This window comes from Rhinatrema bivittatum, chromosome 8 (genome assembly GCF_901001135.1).
Source record: "Rhinatrema bivittatum chromosome 8, aRhiBiv1.1, whole genome shotgun sequence".
Lineage (NCBI taxonomy): Eukaryota > Metazoa > Chordata > Amphibia > Gymnophiona > Rhinatrematidae > Rhinatrema > Rhinatrema bivittatum.
Window position 1 is genome coordinate 225,230,731 of NC_042622.1, and position 18,914 is coordinate 225,249,644.

At 47.0% G+C, this 18,914-nt stretch overlaps 1 protein-coding gene across 2 annotated transcripts in view; it reads right to left on the reverse strand.

The window, feature by feature from the left end:
* Positions 1–18,914, reverse strand: part of USHBP1 (USH1 protein network component harmonin binding protein 1) — a 132,524-nt gene that overhangs the window by 106,647 nt on the left and 6,963 nt on the right. For both annotated transcript variants that reach the window (XM_029613775.1, XM_029613774.1), the window contains exons 5-6: positions 7,514–7,705; positions 6,897–7,025 (exon numbers count right to left, since the gene is read on the reverse strand). In XM_029613775.1, coding sequence (XP_029469635.1) covers positions 6,897–7,025; positions 7,514–7,705 — 321 coding nt within the window. The remainder of the gene's footprint in view (positions 1–6,896; positions 7,026–7,513; positions 7,706–18,914) is intronic.

The window sequence follows — 18,914 nt, forward strand, 5'->3', positions numbered from 1 at the left end:
CGCTCAATGGCTTGGTTAAGGGTCAGCAGTTTGCACGACAATGTCCACAATAAATTAGTGGCCATTTCAGGGAAACGATTGCTCAGATCAAGGAGCAACATGTAGCAGTCCAGTCCCTCTTGACTGATCAACAGATGACTTTGAGGCAGCCCTACTTTACTTTTAAGCAGTCATACTTTCAGAGACGCCCCTTCCGGCAATTCCAGCTCCTCCTCTGCTGCCACAGCAACAGAAACTTCTGGCGCAAGGTTGGCAGTGTGAAAGTTGTCAACTATAAGCAACACAGCAGGTCCAGCCAAAATCTGGACCAAGTTTTTCATCAGTCTCCAGTTCTAGCACTCAACCCCTCTGGAAGGGGGGAAAATACATCCCTACCTGGAGGAGTGGAATAAAATTACCAAGGATTGCTGGATTCTCAAAATAGTGGAGTCTGCTTATTCTTATTCGGCTAAAAGTGTAAGAAGTACCAGCAGTTTAGAAAACTCAACATTTAGCTGGATAACTTGTAAATTATCTAGCTAAATGCCTTTGAATATTGGCCTCATTATTTTCTTCAGCTTTGTAAGGGCATATAATATAAAAACCTATATTTTTGTAACTGAGAGAAAGTGAACATATTTACAATATATTTCAATTTGTATATATACTTTTAGTCAAAACCATTTTAAATCATAATGATATGATATTTAATTGATCTTGTAATGAGTAGGGGTTCTCAGAATGGATTATTTGTTCCATATGGTATTTATACAGATTGTGATGCTCTGATATGGTTTACCATATGGCTTTTCTCCATCTCTCTTACAACTGCTATTACTTTTCATGGCACTACAAGACATATGCAGTGCTGTACAGATACACATAATAGGAGTTTTCAGGAAATGTATTTATTGCAATAATCATGCTTAAAATCTGAAAGGATATGATCAGGAAGCTCCAGTATTTAAAATGTAAACGCAACCTCAAAAAAATAGGTTTTTAGGCAGGACTTCAATAGAGGCAGAGAGGGTAGCATGATGCATCAACTCAGGAAGGTTATTCCAGGCCTACAGTGCAGCAAGGTGGAAAGTGCAGTTGGGAATAGGTGATGGAGGACATAGAAAACAACATTTTACCTGTTGAACAGAGATCAGGAGGAAGGATGTACATCAAGAAAAGAGATGGAAGGCAACGCGCAGTCCAGATATATTCCACACATTAAGAAAGGTGAAAGGAAGGCAAAACGATTACTGGCATGGTTAAAAGGTGAGGTGAAAGAGGTAATTTTAGCCAAAAAATTGGAAGAAGGATCCATCTGAAGAAAACAGGAAAAAGCATAAGCATTGTCAAGATAAGTGTAAAACATTGATAAGACAGGCAAAGAGAGAATTTGAAATGAAGTTGGCCATAGAGGCAAAAACTCATAATGAAAACTTTTTTAAATATATCCGAAGCAAGAAACCTGTGAGGGAGTTGGTTGGAAAGTTAGATGTCCGAGGGGTTAAAGAGGCTCTTAGGGAAGATAAGGCCATTTCAGAAAGACTAAATACATTATTTGCTTCTGTGTTTACTAATGAGGATGTTGAAGAGATACCAGTTCCGGAGATGGTTTTCAAGGGTGATGAGTCAGAAGAACTGAATGAAATCACTGTGAACCTGGAAGGTGTAGTAGGCCAGACTGACAAACTAAAGAGTAGCAAATCACCTGGACTGGATGGTATGCATCCCAAAGTTCTGAAGGAACTCAAAAATGAAATTTCAGATCTATTAGTTAAAATTTGTAACCTATCATTAAAATCATCCATTGTACCTGAAGACTGGACAGTGGCCAATGTAACCCCAATATTTTAAAAGGGCTCCAGGGGCGATCCAGGAAACTATAGACCAGTGAGCCTGACTTCAGTGCTGGGAAAAATAGTAGAAACTATTCTAAAGATCAAAATCACAGAGCATATAGAAAGACATGGTTTAATGGAACACAGTCAAGATGGATTTACCCAAGGGAAGTCTTGCCTCACAGATCTGCTTCATTTTTTTGAAGGGGTTAATAAACATGTGGATAAAGGTGAACCGGTAGATGTAGTATATTTGGATTTTCAGAAGGCGTTTGACAAAGTCCCTTCTGAGAGGCTTCTAAGAAAACTAATAAGTCTTGGGATAGGAGGCGATGTCCTTTCGTGGATTACAAACTGGTTAAAAGACAGGAAACAGAGAGAAGGATTAAATAGTCGATTTTCTCAGTGGAAAAGGGTAAACAGTTGAGTGCCTCAAGGATCTGTACTTGGACCGGTGCTTTTCAATATATTTATAAATGATCTGGAAAGGAATAAGACGAGTGAGGTTATCAAATTTGCAGATGATACAAAATTATTCAGAGTAGTTAAATCACAAGTAGACTGTGATACATTACAGGAGGACCTTGCAAGACTTGAAGATTGGGCAGCCAAATGGCAGATGAAATTTAATGTGGACAAGTGCAAGATGTTGCATATAGGGAAAAATAACCCTTGCTATAGTTACACGGTGTTAGGTTCCATATTAGGTGCTACCACCCAGGAAAAAGATCTAGGCATCATAGTGGATAATACTTTGAAATCGTTGGCTCAATGTGCTACGACAGTCAAAAAAGCAAACAGAATGTTAGGAATTATTAGGAAGGGAATGTTGCGACCGCAGCCTTTGAATCCTGATGCAGGCACGGCCTACGGCTGGTGATGAGGGCACGGAGGCGTGGTCGCTAGCTCATGGGAGAGCATGAGCCCCTGAACCATGGCTCGACTCAGGGAGGAGCCCCAAGGCACACTGTGGGAGGTGAGAGCATGCAAACATGGGCGGAGCAGGAACAAAGCAGGACTGGAACTAAGATAAGGAACTCGGAACAGGAACCAGGCAGTATCAGTCCTCCGCTGGACCTACATGCACCAATCAGACCCAGCAATGCAATGCTGGTCTCGGGAGTAGCCCTCCGGCCTCTCGAAAACCCTTCCGGACCCGCCGCTTGGGAACGAGGAGTGTGTGAGGCCAGATGGAGGCTGAGGGCAGGAACAAGATGAAAACTTGGAACTTGGAAGGACTCAGACGAGGACTTGGATCTTGGAAGGTGCGGGTGGGCACTATACCTCAGGGCGTCCTACACAGCCCCTCCATGGGCTGGTCATGGACCACTCTGTCCACTTGCGTACCCTACACAACCTAGGAAGGCTGGTTGTGGACTACGCGGGAGCAAGACAAGTGCCAGAAGGGGATCCAACCAAACGAGGCTCCAATGACCGGAAACAGTAACCGATCTATATGGATTTACCCTCAGGATGGCCATCTGGAGGACTCAAAGAACTAGAAGACTCGGAACTTGGAAGATTCGGAACAGGACTTGGAACAAGAGGAGGTCAGGAACATCAGGATATCAGGAAACAGAACGGAACCTCTGGAACATCAGGACTGTTGCATCCGGTCTCAGACAGCTTCGACCTCTGCCTCACCTTTCTCTCTGCTCTCTCCGCTAGCCTTGGGAAGATGGCTACTGCCGTGTCTGTATGCCGCTCTCTCCGGCGTCCCCGGAACGGCAATGGCAAGGCAATCCACCATGTTCTCCTGAGGGCCTCCTAGGGTGCGCACGCCACCCACATCTTTATCCACATCATGGTGGGAACCTCGGGGGCAGCCCCCTCGAGTGACATCACACCATCCGGGTATTTAGCTTGCCCTTCGTTTGCTAACAATTCGAGTTAGCAAGGATTGGACTTGTCCGGTCTAAGCTACACTGCTGCTTCCTTGCTGCCGCTGGAAGCTCTCTCTGTCCTTTAGGGTAATTCTCTAACCTGGGTACCCGCTCCTCGGGGGCCCTTTGCTTTCTTTCAGGTGCCTATCAGGGATCAGGTACTCATTCCTCGAGGGCCTGCTCTCCCTGCCTCGGTGTCTGTATTCAACTACTTCCGCCTGCTGAGATCTCCATCTATACAACTACCAACTTACAGGCTGATTCAGTAAAGTCTGCGGGAGAGCAGACGAACGCCCGCTCTCCCGGCGCGCACACCGGCCCCTTGCCGGTGCGCGCGATGCAGTATTCAAATTAGGTGGTGCTGTAGAAACGGGGAAAAGGAGGCGCTAGGGACACTAGCACGTCTCTAGCGCCTCCTTTTGACCCGGAGCAGCGGCTGTCAGCGGGTTTGACAGCTGACGCTCAATTTTGCCGGCGTTGGTTCTCGAGCCCGCTGACAGCCACGGGCTTGGAAACCGGATGCCGGCAAAATTGAGCGTCTGGTTTTCGGCCCGACAGCCGCGGGCCAAATTCAAATTTTTTTTTTTTTTACTTTTTTTACTCTTCGGGACCTCCAACTTAATATCGCTATGATATTAAGTCAGAGGGTGCACAGAAAAGCAGTTTTTACTGCTTTTCTGTGCACTTTCCCGGTGCCGGAAGAAATTAGCGCCGACCTTTGGGTCGGCGCTAATTTCTGAAAGAAAAATGTGCTGCTTGGCTGCATATTTTGCTTTCTGAATCGCACGTGCATACCTAATAGGGCCATCAACATGCATTTGCATGTTGAGGGCGCTATTAGGTGCCGTGGGTTGGACGCGCGTTTTCCTCCCCTTATTGAATAAGGGGTAAGGGAAAACACGCGTCCAAGAGCAGGCTAACAGTGCGCTCCGTCGGAGCGCACTATACTGTATCGGCCTGCCAGTGAGTAATCTAACATTGTCAGTCTGTCTCATCTACAGATCAGCACTGGGAACCTGTATCCTGCACTTCTTATACTATCACTGCGAGACAGGTCTCCTCTGCTGAGGACCCCTGGACTGCTACCTCTGGATCACCTCACTACTGCCACCTCTGGTGGTATCATTCTGTTGTATAATAAAAGACAATCTCTTTATTTGCGTGTCTAGAGTCTAGCCTAGTACTGTGGATCCTCACGGGGCTTCTCCCCATGGGAGTGGTCATCCCCACAGTACCCAAGAATCCACTCCAACACCTCAAAACCATAACAAGGACAAGGCAACGAAGGAGCTCTGACGAGAAACGAGACCAGGAACATCAAGACATGGAATGAAGAACCATCTCAAACACATGAAGACCACGGAGGACCTGGATCAGCAAGGAAGAACATGGACAACCATGGATTCCGATCCGAAGGCCTCGAGGAATAGGAAGTAAGCCCTTTTATAGTGCTGAATCAGGAAGTGAAGCTGATGAGGACTTCCGGTGGGGCCGTAGGCTTTTCCCACCGCTGGCTCTTTAAATCAGAAGAAGAGGTGTGGCCATGCGTCTAGAGTGCCCAGAAAGTGGAGCAGGACCAAGGACAGCGGCGGCCTCCAGGCCTCGAAGACAAAAAGCAGGCAGGTGGCGGAGGCAACTTTTGAGCGTGAGATGGAGTCAGCAGCGGCAGTGGCTTCCCTTGCCGCTAAGAAGGAAGTCAGCGGGCAGCTCTCCTTGCCGCGAAGACAGAAGGCAGCGGCAGCGGCACTCTGTGCCACAAGAACAGGCAACAGGGCGGCCTCTGGGCCACACAAAGATGATGGCGGCGGTGGCCTACCACGGAAGGTCCCTAGTTTTAGGAGCCTAAAAAGTGGGTGGCTACAGGGGAGGAGTTAGAGTGGGGAAACAAAGTTAGGAGCTTAGTATTGATTTTCAGAACTAGACACCTAATTTAGGGTCCTAAATCTAGGAAAGTTAATAGCAGGCCTAAATTTAGGCTCCTAAATTGATGTGAATTTTCTGCTGAATACTTAAATACCTAACTTTGACTGAAAATAGGTACTTAACTTAGGGTCCTAATTTAAAGGCCTAAATTTAGGAGCTCAGCTTTTTTTTAATATCTCCCCCATGTTGTCCAATTGGCTAGCAGACTGTATTGCGCACTGTAATGTGCAAGCTGGCCTCCCAGTTACAGAATCAGTTAAAGCTCATCAAGAGAGAGCCATGGCTGCATCAGTGGCTCATCTGTGAGTTTTGTCCATCGAAGACATCTAAAAAGCTGCAACTTGGTCTTCAATGCACCCTTCACATCCCATTACTTTCTGGACAACCTATCAAGAAGTGACAGTAAATTTGGACAAGTTGTTTTGTGTAGCTTGTTCAGCTAGTAGTCTACTCTCCACAGTAATGTCTGGATTGCTTTTTCAGTAAGTGCTCTGCTGCAACCCTCAGCTTGGGACTCCCAACGTGTCATGGCTAATTCAGACCTGCTTGTCAATGGAGAGAGCATGTTTGCTTACTATAAACAGTGTTCTCCATAGAAAGCAGGATGAATTAGCCATGCTAATTACCCACCCACTTTCCTGGAGAATTGAATACTTACCTAGACTTAGCTCTCAAAATCGACTGAGGGGCTCACAAAGCAATGCCAGTGTGGGAATTCCCACACATGCACAGTAGAGCAAAAGCTTTATGAGCTAAGCGTAAAGGGTCCGTTCCACTCTGCTGGATGACATCATCCATGTGTCATGGCTAATTCATCCTGTTGCCTCTAGAGAATAGTCTTTATAATAAGCAAACTTACTGCACCCTTTGTGTACTGCACAAAAATACTCACTGTACACAGTGATGCTCACCTTCTATTAATTTCAGATCATATGGTGATCTTCTGTCTTCTGACATTCTTTAAGTTGCACTCTTAGCGGTAGCTATGACTGATACAGTGTCAGCCATAGCCTCCCATGGAAACAAATCTGATTGGTCCATGTAGCAGATCGCCTACTCAGTATGAACAAATCAAATCTAGTGAAAGTGTGAAGTAATCTGTTAATGTGACAACTCTAGGTATTGCAGCAGGAATTACAAAGGCACAGCTATACAAGTTTCAGAACCTGAAATAACATTTTGAACTGCTTCAGGGAGTGCATGTGTACAGAAGGCATCATTTTTACCTTAATGGGGATCTTTCTTTACACTAGTGTCTGGGTCTGCACTCACTTACTTGGAGTGTCCACGGATACTCTTCAAGGGCCGAGCTGCTGGATCCCCCAGTGTTGAAAGATTCAGAGTGTCTGCGAGGCGGAGACAGAGAGGCTTCCATCTTCTGTAGACAATTCTGCAGTTCCTGTATCTGAGATGAGGAGGAAGAAGTGGTGTGAAACAGGATCTTGATCCCAACTGTCGCATGTAATAAGGTGTGGCAAGCAGCATCATGCCATAAAAAATGAACAAGGTTACCGACTGCCTGCTTCTCATCCAACTTATAAGGACAAACGCAAATGCAAAAAAAATGCATGGACAAACACAGAGAAACACAAAGGTACATGCAAAAACGAGGCAACAAGCATTGGAGCATGCCTCAAACATAGACTCACACTAAAACATACAAGCAATAGGGTTGCTAGCTGGCTCCATGTTTTATAGCTAGGCTTGTCCAGCCCTGTTTTTAGCCATATGGAGTTGTAGTCTTGGTTATTAAGGAAACTGGAACTACAAATCCCTGCATGCAACGGGGTAAAACCAGAACTGGTTCAGCTTGTCCTAAAATTCTGGAGCCGCTAGCCACCTAGATTTATTTCAGTGGGTCAGTATCCACGGGCATGGGGCTGCATGCTCTACCTTCTTCTGAAGCTTGTCTCTCTCTTCTTGGAAGGCTCTCAAAGTGACCTCTGATCTGTCCAGCTCCAATTCCTTGTCCCCTATTGCCACTCTGAGAGCCATGTTCTTTTCTCGGAAGTGGGAGATCTCCTCCTCATACTGGCTCTCCTCCACAGGCGTGATCCCTAACCCCTGCTCAATCTCTTCCAGGGCCTACAAAAACAAGGAGCACACTCTGAAGCTTTTACTGACCTACTCAATGTCTGTTTTTTTCCAGGACAGAAACTGCTTTTAGGGTGAGCAATTTTCAAAGCCATTTCTGTGGGTGGAAAAGCATTTTGCCCACGGAAATGGCATTCAGAATTGCCCACCCTCGATACGACCGAAATTACCCTGGTGTTCTAAAATGCAAATAGTTATGCCCACATTGTTTTGAGGTGCTCCTGAGAGCAGGAAGAGGGTAATTTACCCTACAATGCGTGTAGTTTCTGCAAATAAAGCAGGTGCAAATCTCTGTGGGTAATTTTTCAGAGGCAATAGACAAAGCAAACTTGCCTCGTAGTTGTGAATTGATTATTGGTGTAAAGTACCCATGGGGTTTGCACCAAAGTGCACAGTTTGATTATTGTCCACTCAGTTACATAGCAAGTAGACAAAGGTGACTGTCAAAAGATTGGAATTTTCCTAGCATGAGCAGGGAGGATATGAGGAGTCACGAAGCTCATGCAATGACCTTTTATATCATGAAGGAGCAGCATTGTCCTTTATGGTAGTATTTGAAAGCAATCTTGACTATATGGCTTCAATGAAGAACCAGCAAATAGGACTTCCATTTATGCGCTTATTTGGGCAGACATGCCCTTGGAACAGCTCCCGAGAGTCTCAACAATTGATTTGTTTTAAAGTTGTTTAAAAGACTCCATTTTTGTACATAATCTTGTCTAAAGACTCAGGGAAAAGGTCTTTACCAGCTCTTTGGGCTGATCGAGCAGCTAAACCCAAAGGTCCAAGCAGTAGGGAAGCCACAGTGAATAAGCCTAGCTCGCAGGATGAGCTGGTATCAAGAGATGAAGAATGGGCTGGAGCTCCGTGGTCGCTGGACGCCACAGAAACGATTCAAATTATGATGGAAGGGCTAGTGGCAAAGATTTCTGCCAGTCTAGACTCCCGCCTTCAGACTATTGTAGAAAAAGTGGTGAATTTGATTTCTCTGGTAAAGGAGCAGGAAGACCGTGTGGAGACCGTTGAGACCCAGGTGAGTGATTTGGAAGATTTGGTGATAGTCTCCTGCCAAAAAATTGAAACACTGGAGAGAAAATTTTATTTTCTCAGTGAGTGCTTTGATGATCTGGAAAATTGCGGTAGGCGCATGGGATGATGTAGGAGGAATTGTATTAGTCCCTACACAAGACAGAAAGCATAAAAGTATCAGACAGCAGTCTCTGAGAGGAAAACAGGGCATATAAAGGTTAAGATGGTCTCTATGGTCTTGTATCTCAGTATATTTTGTGCCCCATTCTTCAGTATTTTCTATGCCTTGTTACTAGGGATGTGCAGACAAAAAGTTTATGTTCATAAGTCCATAAGTCGAAAAGGGGGGTCAATTTCGGTCAATATGGACATATGGAGAATTCCATAAGTTGAGTCTATGTCCATAAGTGCACCGGTTCCCTAAATAAAAATTTAAACCCCTCACCCTCCTTAATCCCCCCCCAAGACTTACCAAAATTCCCTGGTGGTCCAGCGGGGAGTCAGGAAGCCATTCCTCTATTCCTTTGCGAGGAGCACGTGACGTCCGCGTCACGTCGGAGTGACGTGGCCGTCACGTGGTCCACCGCGGTTCCGCTCCCAGACCCCTTGTTGGACACAAACGGAACTTTTGGCCAGCTTGGGGGGGCCTCCTGACCTCCCCAAGCTGGCCAAAAGTTCCGTTTGTGTCCAACAAGGGGTCCGGGAGCGGAACCGGGTGGACCACGTGACGGCCGCGTCATCGACATGACGCGGCCGTCACGTCGATGACGCGGCCGTCACGTGGTCCACCCGGTTCCGCTCCCTCCTGACCTCCCCAAGCTGGCCAAAAGTTCTGTTTGTGTCCAACGAGGGGTCCGGGAGCGGAACCACGGTGGACCACGTGACGGCCGCGTCACGTCGGAGTGACGCGGCCGTCACGTGGTCCTCGCAAAGGAATAGAGGAATGGCTTCCTGACTCCCCGCTGGACCACCAGGGAATTTTGGTAAGTCTTGGGGGGATTAAGGAGGGTGAGGGGTTTAAATTTTATTTAGGATCAACGATCGCGATTTCCAACGTATTCAACATAGCTATGTTGAATAAGTTGGAAATCCGATCGTTTTCGCCTCATCACTTTTTTTAAGTTAAAAAAAAAAAAAAGTAGCGTTTTACATATAAGTTCAAAACGAATGCACACCCCTACTTGTTACCCCTGTACCATCTAGCCGTTATTTATTAGTTACACCTCATTTTGTCTTAATCCCCTTCCCCTGTGTATTTTAGCTCCCTTCCTCCCGTGTTACCTTCCTCCAGCCTCCTCGTTCATATTAGTTACTCCTTTTATCCTATTTCCCCCCCACTCCCCTTGTTCTTTGGTTCCACGATCGTTCCCTTGTTTCCCCCCACCCTTGTTCTCTGTAATACGTTAAGTTACCTATAAACCGATATGATGTACCCACGAATACCAGTATAGAAAAGTTCTTGAATAAAATAAAATAAATAAATATGGAACTATAATTCCCAGATATCCCTGCAGCTAGTGTAGACAGCTGTGCATAGAGAAACTGAATCACCTATATTAGTGGAATCACACCAATTGACCACTGGAAACTATAAGTAGGGCAGATCTTCGGAGATGGGGGTCAGATCGGATCAGCAGGGGAAAGAAGCAGAGGTCTGGGGAACCCACTCTCAGCCCCAATAGCATAGAGCAGCCCTCTGAGGAGGAGGAAGATCCAGAACCAATTCTAAAGTCACCATGGCACCAAAGTTTGTTGTTTTTTGTTTTTTTTTTATGAAAAAGGCATTAAGATTGGGTTGCATTAGAAACCTGCAAATCTAGAGAGGGGATATAAAAATGCTTTAATTGAGTTTAGTATCAGAGGGGAGAGAGAGAGAGCCACAGGGGAAGAAAAGAAGTTTGGATTGTGCTGATGATAATTAATATTTAGAACTGAAGTGCTGGTACAGGTATGAAAGCTAGATCTCCTGAAATACTGAGAACTGTGGAATAATGTTTTGCTTAGATTTAAGTAAGGCTGATGAACTGATTTGGTGATACTGCTGAGAGAGCCCACATTGCTATGATTGTGAACTAAAGCTAAAGCAGCCTAATTAGCAGTAATTCAGAGCCCGGGATCAGGCTGTGCTTGCAACAAAATTAGGGAGCCTTCCAGAGTTCTGGGGACTGCAAGCTGACATTAAAGGTGAGAGTCTTCAAGTAGATACGCGTGTTTATGGGCACGCTCATGGCGCTTTTAAAATCTACCTTTTATAGTTCTGTCTATAGGTAACTGAGGAGTGATCATTTTGTGATTTTTGGGGATTGTATCCACCAACATTCAGTCTTATATGCTTGCTTTAAGGAAGATAATCTAAACAATAAATCTCCACCTGTAGTGAGGTAAAATTTGCGCTAACTACTATACACCACGACACCCCACCAACTAATAAATTATAGAGATGGGATGAGGAAGGTTTCATACACTATCTGTTGCATGCCCCCACGGCCTTGCTCACAAAATTTTCTTAAATGTAATCATGAACCTACCTCCTTCCCAACCTCAATTATTTTTTGAATTTTTTAATGTGAATTTCTGTGTCTTGTGAAAATTTAAAACCCAGCTTATTGCTCTGTTAATACTTTCATTTAAATGCAATCTAAACCAGCTTTGCATACGCTACTGCTATTTCTAAACCACTTCAAATGTCCCTGATTCACTTAGCTGTCAGTTTCTCCCAACATGGCCATGTTTCGAAAAGAAGATTTTCTTCATCAGGGGAGTCCTTATTTCATCTCATCTCCTTGCTGTCAGGTCTCGTCACTTGAGAATGGCAAAAGCAAAAAAATGCCTCGGGTTGAGCCTTTGGGTGCTGGGGCCGGCTGGACTTAGGTGGGCCTCTGTGTGTTGTCGATGAGGAGATCGAGATCAGCCCAGAGACAGCAGGAGAGAGATGGTACAGTCTTGCACTGGACAAGGTAGTGTCCCGGAGACTTGGGCGCCAATGGAACAAAGACAGACAGGGGGGCCTGAGTAAGAGCAGGCCGAAGCTTGAATAGACCAAGTCCAGGAAGTAGGCTGAAGAGGCGTCGTGGAACAAGCTTGAGTCAGGGCTGGCGGCAATCTGGAAGCAGTGGCAAGCAAGGCTGAGATCTGATCACGGAGATAGTCAAGCATAGTCAAATGATGCAGAGGTCTGGGTCTGGAGAGAGTCAATGGCGTAGTCAGGCAAAGCAGAGGCCCGGGCTTGGAGAGAGTCAACAGCGTGGTCAGGCAAAGCAGAAGTCTGGGCTTGGAGAGAATAAATGGTTTGGTCAGGCAAATCAGAGTCAAAGTCCATGTAGGCAATCCGAGGAAAGGTGAAGAGCAGGAACATAGGAGCAAAGGAATCAGGAACCAGGATCAGCGAGGAATAGGAACACGGGAGTGAGACGAATCTCTCAGGAAGCAACAAGTACTCGACCAGCGAGGGGACCTGTTGCAAAGGCAAAGCTAGGGAGTGGAGCCCGGGCTTAAGTACCAGTGCTCCGCTGATGTCATCATCTGGGGCCGCGGCTCAGTTCCCGCCGTGGACCCTACTTAAGTACTAGTGATGCGCGCGCATGCCTTGGGAGGGGCGTGGCGCCGAGTAGCAGCATCTTCCGCGAGCCACGCGGAGAGGCCCGACATGGAACAGTAGCAGGGGTGGCTGGACCGGGTACACCAGGGTCTGTAGCTGAGCTGGAGGCACCAGGGGAGGCCCGAGGATGGAGCTGGCGGCCTACCACTGCCAGAGATGAGGAACCAGGTACTGGGGTTACTGTAGAGAGGTGAGGGGGCCGTGCTGCGGGTCTGCCGCGGATGGCACACGTAACACTGAGCAGGCAATAAGTCCTCTCTCTCTGGTGGTCCAGTGGGGGCGTGGGGAGCAATCTCCCGCTCTCGGGCTGTCGGCTGTGCTTATAAAATGGTGCCGATGGCCCTTTGCCCTTACCATGAGACAGGGTATCCGTGCCATTGGCCGGCCCCTGTCACATGGTAGGAGCACTGGATGGCCGGCGCCATCTTTAAAAATGGCGTGGGCATGGCAGCAGGGTCCATAGAGGGAAGGCATATAGCAACTCTTCTTCCGGCCAGCTCTGAACGAGAGAGTTGAACCCCAGGGACCATAGATCTCTTCTGCAACTGAAGAATCAGGGAACATTCACATTATGAAATGCAGCCAGCAGGTCAATGGACGGGAGGCCCCAGCGATCTACTATCAGTTGAAGGGCTTCGGCCAACAACACCCACTGTCCGGAATCCAGACTCTCATTGCTTAGAAAGTCTGTTCTGATGTTATCTTTTCCTGCGATATGTAAGGCTGGGATCATCTGTAGATGTATTTCTGCCCATTCCATAAGGAGATCTATCTTCTGAGACACCTGCTGGCTCTTAGTTCCTCCCTGGCGGTTGATGTAGGCTACCGTTGTTGAGTTGTCCAACATTATGCAGACTGCTTGACCCTGGAGTCTGTGACTTAATTGCAAGCATGCCAGCCTCACTGCCTGGGCTTCCAGGCAATTGATGTTCCAGAGGGCCTCTTCCATCCAATGTCCTTGGGCCATGAGTTCCTGACAGTGAGCTCCCCAGCTCCGGAGACTTGCGGCCATTGTAAGAACCAGCCAGTTCAGGGAGGACAGGGCCACCCCCCTGCTCAGATGAGCCTCCTGCAGCCACCACTTGAGGTGAGAGCAGACTCCCATGGTAAGTGGAGCCTAATCGAATAGTCTTGAGACTGCAGGTTCCAATGTGATAGCAGCGAGCGTTGAAGTGGGTGCCACCATCAAACCGAGAACTTGGAGATAGTTCTATACCATCAGGCATATTGTGTTTATCAACTGACGCACCTGGGACATTAACTTCCAAATCCATGTGGTAGGGAAGAAGACCTTGTCCTGCCTGGTGTTGAACTGTACTCCCAGATACTCCAATGACTAGGAAGGCTTGGGACTGCTCTTGTCCAGGTATACTACCCAACTGAGTTCCTGAAGCAAGGAGATCAACCTGTTGGTCACCCGGAGACTTTCTTCCATGGACTTGGCCTGGATCAACCAGTCATCCAAGTACGGGTGTACCAGGATTCCTTCTTTTCTCAACGCTGCCGCCACAACCACCATAATCTTGGAAAATGTTCTTGGGGCGGTGGCTAGGCCAAAGGGCAGTTATTGGAACTGGTAATGGTGATCCAGTACGGCAAAGCATAGGAAGCGCTGGTGTTCTTGATGGATTGGAATATGTAGGTAGGCCTCAGATAGGTCCAGGGAGGTTAGGAACTCTCCCGTTGTACCGCCATTATCATGGAGCGTAAGGTTTCCATGCGGAAATTACTCACTTGTAGGTGAGGTCCAGATTGGGGCGAAAGGAATCTTCCTTCTTGGGTATGATGAAATAGATGGAACAACACCCTGTCTTTTCCTGGGGCATAGGTACTGGGATTACAGTCCTCATCCTGAGGATCCCTAAAAGAGTAATCTCTACTGCCTGCTTTTTGTGCTGGGAGTGGCAAGAAGACATCTGAATATGTCCTGAGGAGTGCTGCGAAATTCCAGCACATATCCTTCTTGTATGATCTCCAGTACCCATTTATCTGAAGTGATATTGACCCACCTTTGGTAAAAGAGAGACAGTCGACCCCCCTATCACCTCATTCTGAAGATGTGTCGGTAAAATTTTATTGGGAGGTTCGGGACGATCCTTAACCTGAGCCTGCCCCTTTCTTGGGCTGTCGACTATGAAAGGACTGAGTTCTTCCAAAGGGCTGAGACCTCTAAAATGTTGAGTTTCTGTAGGGGCGGAAACGTTGAGAGCCCCTGGACTGGCCCCTCATAGGCGAGGGGTGTTGCAACTGCTTCCTCTTATCTTTTGGTAGCCGGGGGACTGGATATTTGCCTCATGTACTGGCCAGTATTTCCAATTCGTTTCTGAATAGGAGTGATCCTTTAAAGGGCATCTTTGTAAGGTTGGCCTTGGAGGTTGCATTGGCTGACCAATTCCGCAGCCATGGCTGTCTTCTGGCCACTATCACTGAGGCCACTCCTCTGGCTGAAGTATGAACTAATAAATTCGAGCCAGCATCTCCTAAAAAGGTGGCGACAGGTTCCATAGCTGCTCTGGAGTTCACCCCCGAGTCATCCACCTCCTGAGAGAGAAGTAGTCACGAATGCGCTACCAGGGCACAACAAGAAACAATCTGTAAGGTCATTGCTACTGCATCACAGGCTTTTTTCAAACTTTACTTAAACTCCCTATCTGAGGTACAAAATCTACAAAAAGGAAAGACTGCCTCAGAGCAAAAGGATATCTGGAGCCTGCAGCTGCCTGAGCGGCCTCATGAAGGGGAGGGATCTGGTCCACCAGATTTACACCTCACGGGCGTACGGTATGAGCACACACAAGGGTCACCAACTCCCGGTTTGTCCGCCTAAACCGGACAGAGAAGAACCCACCAGGATTCAAAAACCCCCGAGAGGAAGGCTCAAAAAGAAAAAGTTGCCCAGACTGCAGAACTGCAGGTTTTGCACCCATCTACCATCTGCTGGAGACAGAGAAATACTGAGGGACTGCAGGTGGCAAATGTGTTTAAGTAGCAGTGTCAGTAAAACTTTCTCTATCTCCATCTGCTGGCAGGGAGGCAAAACCCTGGAGTCTGGACTGATCTGGGTACGTAGAGGGAATCAGGGGTATCCATTGTAAAAGTGACATCATTAAAGAATTTTAGACCTTATAAACAATGAAAATTCTAACAAGAAGAGTTGATTTGTACACTGCAGTCTCTGCTACTCTACTAGCTGCACTGTACAAATCAACTCCTTTTCATCACTTATAAGGATTAAAATTCTTCAGTGATGTCAATTTTAAAACGAATACCTCTGAATGTGTCTGTAACAACACCCTTTTAACCCCAACCTACTTCCCAAAAACTCACCCCGAATCAAAGTGCCCCCTTACAATTAAAGATGTGCATTCGTTTTTGCCGAATTGGACAATTTCAACGAAATTGTCTAATTCGGCATGGTTCGGAGGACCCGAATCCCGAAATGGATTTTCCCCGAAATTCAGGAAAAATTAGTTTTTCGGGTTAGCGCGGGGGGGAGAGGCATATTTAGTTAAAAAAAAAACCCTAAACCAACCTTTCAAATTTACTTAATTACAACCCCCCCACCATCCCGATTCCCCCCCCCAAGACTTACTGAAGAAAGCCCTGGTGGTCCAGTGAGCCCTGTGACGGTCCGCAGTGCTAGGCCAGACTCTGTACACACACACAGATTCAGAAGGTCTACGCTTAACCAATGAGCCTTGATGCTGTTGCGTGTGCCCAGCCGCACTAGGCCCACGCCCGGGCCTGCTCACCTCGCTCGCGCTCCAGCAGGTCCCGGTCTGACCTCTCCCGCAGCCGCAGCCAGCTCCCTGTGTATGCGGAACCTCGTGGCAGCGTCTCTAGGCCCCTCGGGGCCTTCGACCTCCCAGCTCTCCTCACGACGGGGCTCGGTGTCCTCCTCTGCGTTGGGCCCACCCCTAGGCGCACGTGCGGACCACCCAGCCCTTTAAAGGGCCAGGGGCGGGAAACCGGTCCACAGCGCATAGTGATGATGCCCTTAGCACAGTATTTAAGCGAGGGCCTGCTCCTCAGCCCCTCGCCTTGGCAAACGAGTCGTCACACTCACTGTGAGCTAGTTGCCATCCTCGTGCTTGTTCCTGTATACCTGTGCTTGTTCCAGTGTTCCTGCGTTCCTGAACTTGTTCCAGTGTTCCTGCGTTCCTGAACTTGTTCCAGCGTTCCTGTGTTCCTGTGCTTGTTCCAGTATTCCTGAGTTCCTTCGTTGTCCTGGTGGTCCTTCCTGAGTTCCTGCGCTTGTTCCTGTGTTCCTCCGTTCCTGAGTTTGTCTACGTCCTGCAACCTTGGTTGTACCTTCTCGGACTGATACCCGGTACTGACCTCTGCTTGCCTTTGACCAAACTCAGACTGATACCTGGAACTGACCTCTGCCTGCCTTTGACTACGCTCGGACTGATACTTGGAACTGACCCTTGCTTTGGCTGACCATCTTCGGATGGATACTGTGGCTTTGACCCTTGCGCTCCATTCGGACACTCTCTTTTCTTCTCCTGTGACAACTAGGTCCACCTGCCTTGATGCTGTCTGCGGCCTTCCTCGAGCTAGACCACTAGGCGCTGCCTAACCTGCCCGGAGGACCTTCATTTCCTGCCTTGTACCCATGGTCTCCGGTACTCTCTGTTCCGGTCTAGCTCGTCTGTTCACCGTCAGCTGTGTACCTCTACGCCTTGTGGGCACACCTCTCCACCATCTCTCTGGGAGACCCCCAGAGGCCCACCTAAGCCCAGGCAGTCCGGGAATCCAAGGGCTCAACCCACAGAGCCCCCGGGCCGTAATTGGTGAAACTCGAGCTTGCCTCTGTCTCCTAGTGTGCTCCGCCTCCTGGCAGCAGGCACCCTCTGGGACTCCTCAGATGGTTGTACCAATCCTGCGCCAGGCCAAGGGTCCACCTCCAGTGCAACAGATGCTTTTGATTCAACTGCAACATCGCTCTCTGCTTCAAAGGAGGGGTGTAGGGGGTAGCAGAAAGAGGAATTTGGATTCAGAGACAATCAACACGCGCCATGACTTTTTTACAATCTGGGGTACTGATGCGCAGACATTGAGGAAAAAACACAGAACTGTGTCTACAACCAAGTCCATAAGCAAAGCACGTCAAGCAGCACTGACTGATTCATGGGGGTAACCTGCATGGTGCAGCAGATACTACCATGGGAAGCTTGCTGGGCAGACTGGATGGACTAATAATCCTTTTCTGCCATCATTTCTATGTTTCTATATGTTTCTATGAGTATTGTGTGTAATTCTGGCCACCACATCTCAAACAAGATATAGCAGAGTTAGAAAAGATACCTAGAAGGGCATCCAAAATGATAAAGGGGATGAAACAATTCCCCTATAAAGAAAGACTAAAGAGGTTAGGACTCTTCAGCTTGGAGAAGAGACGACTGAGGAGGGATCTGATAGAGGATTATAAAACAATGAGTGGAATGGAGCAAGTAAACGTTAATCAGTTGTTTACCCTTTCAAAAAGTATAAATACCAGGGGACATACAATGAAGTTTCTAGGTAACACATTTAAAACTAATATAAGAAAATATTATTTTACTGAATGCATAATTAAGCTCTGGAATTCATTGCCAGAGGATGTGGTGAAAGCTATTAGTGTAGCTGCATTCAAAAAAAGTCTGGACAAGTTCCTGGAGGAAATATCCATTAACCATTATTAAGGTTGAGTTGCAGAAATCCACTTCTTATTCTTGGGATAAACAGCTTGGAATCTGTCTACCCCTTGGGATCCTGCCAGGTACTTGTGACCTGGATTGGCCACTGTTGGAAACAGGATGCTGGGCTTGATGGACCCTTGGTCTAACCCAGTATAGTATGTCTTATTTCTTAAGTTTTGGTTGATTCATCCTTATCTGCTAAATGCCAAATTTCATTTGGGAGTTCATCAAGGGTTGCTTTTGTCCCAGACCTTTTCAACATTTATCTACTGACTTTGGCAAAAGTTATAAGAGATCTTGGTTTGGAGGAGTTTATCTATGTTGATGACATTCAAATATATGCACCCTTGGGATACCTGGTTGTAGGTGAACAAACTTAAGATTACGCTTACCAGATAAGAACAATTGTAAGTTAGGAAGCAACCAGGTCCAGGAATTAAGTTATATGGGGGTCATTTTGCCAATTTTTGAAGATGTACATATGCTGGGCATTCATTTAGACTTGCATTTCAGTTTGGAAACATATGCAGTGTCCATGACTTGAGGTAGTTATTTCACCCTACATGAACTCAGACATATTCAAAGGATTTTTTGGCAGTTGAGGACTTTAGATCTATTGTTCAGTCTTTAGTATTTGCCAAAATAGACTATTGCAATGCCCTATTTATCGGGTTTTTCAAGATACTGATGCAGTGTCCCTCGTTATGGGGATGAAACAAAGCAAACACATCACTTCAGCTTTAATGGCCCTTCACTGGTTACCTGTCTTGGCCCAAGCACAGTTTAAGTTGTTGACTCTGGTCGTCAAGGCCTTGTAGGGCTTGGCTCCAGGTTTCTTGAGGGAAAGATTAGTGCCTTATGCATCACTGAAAATTACACGATCATCCCA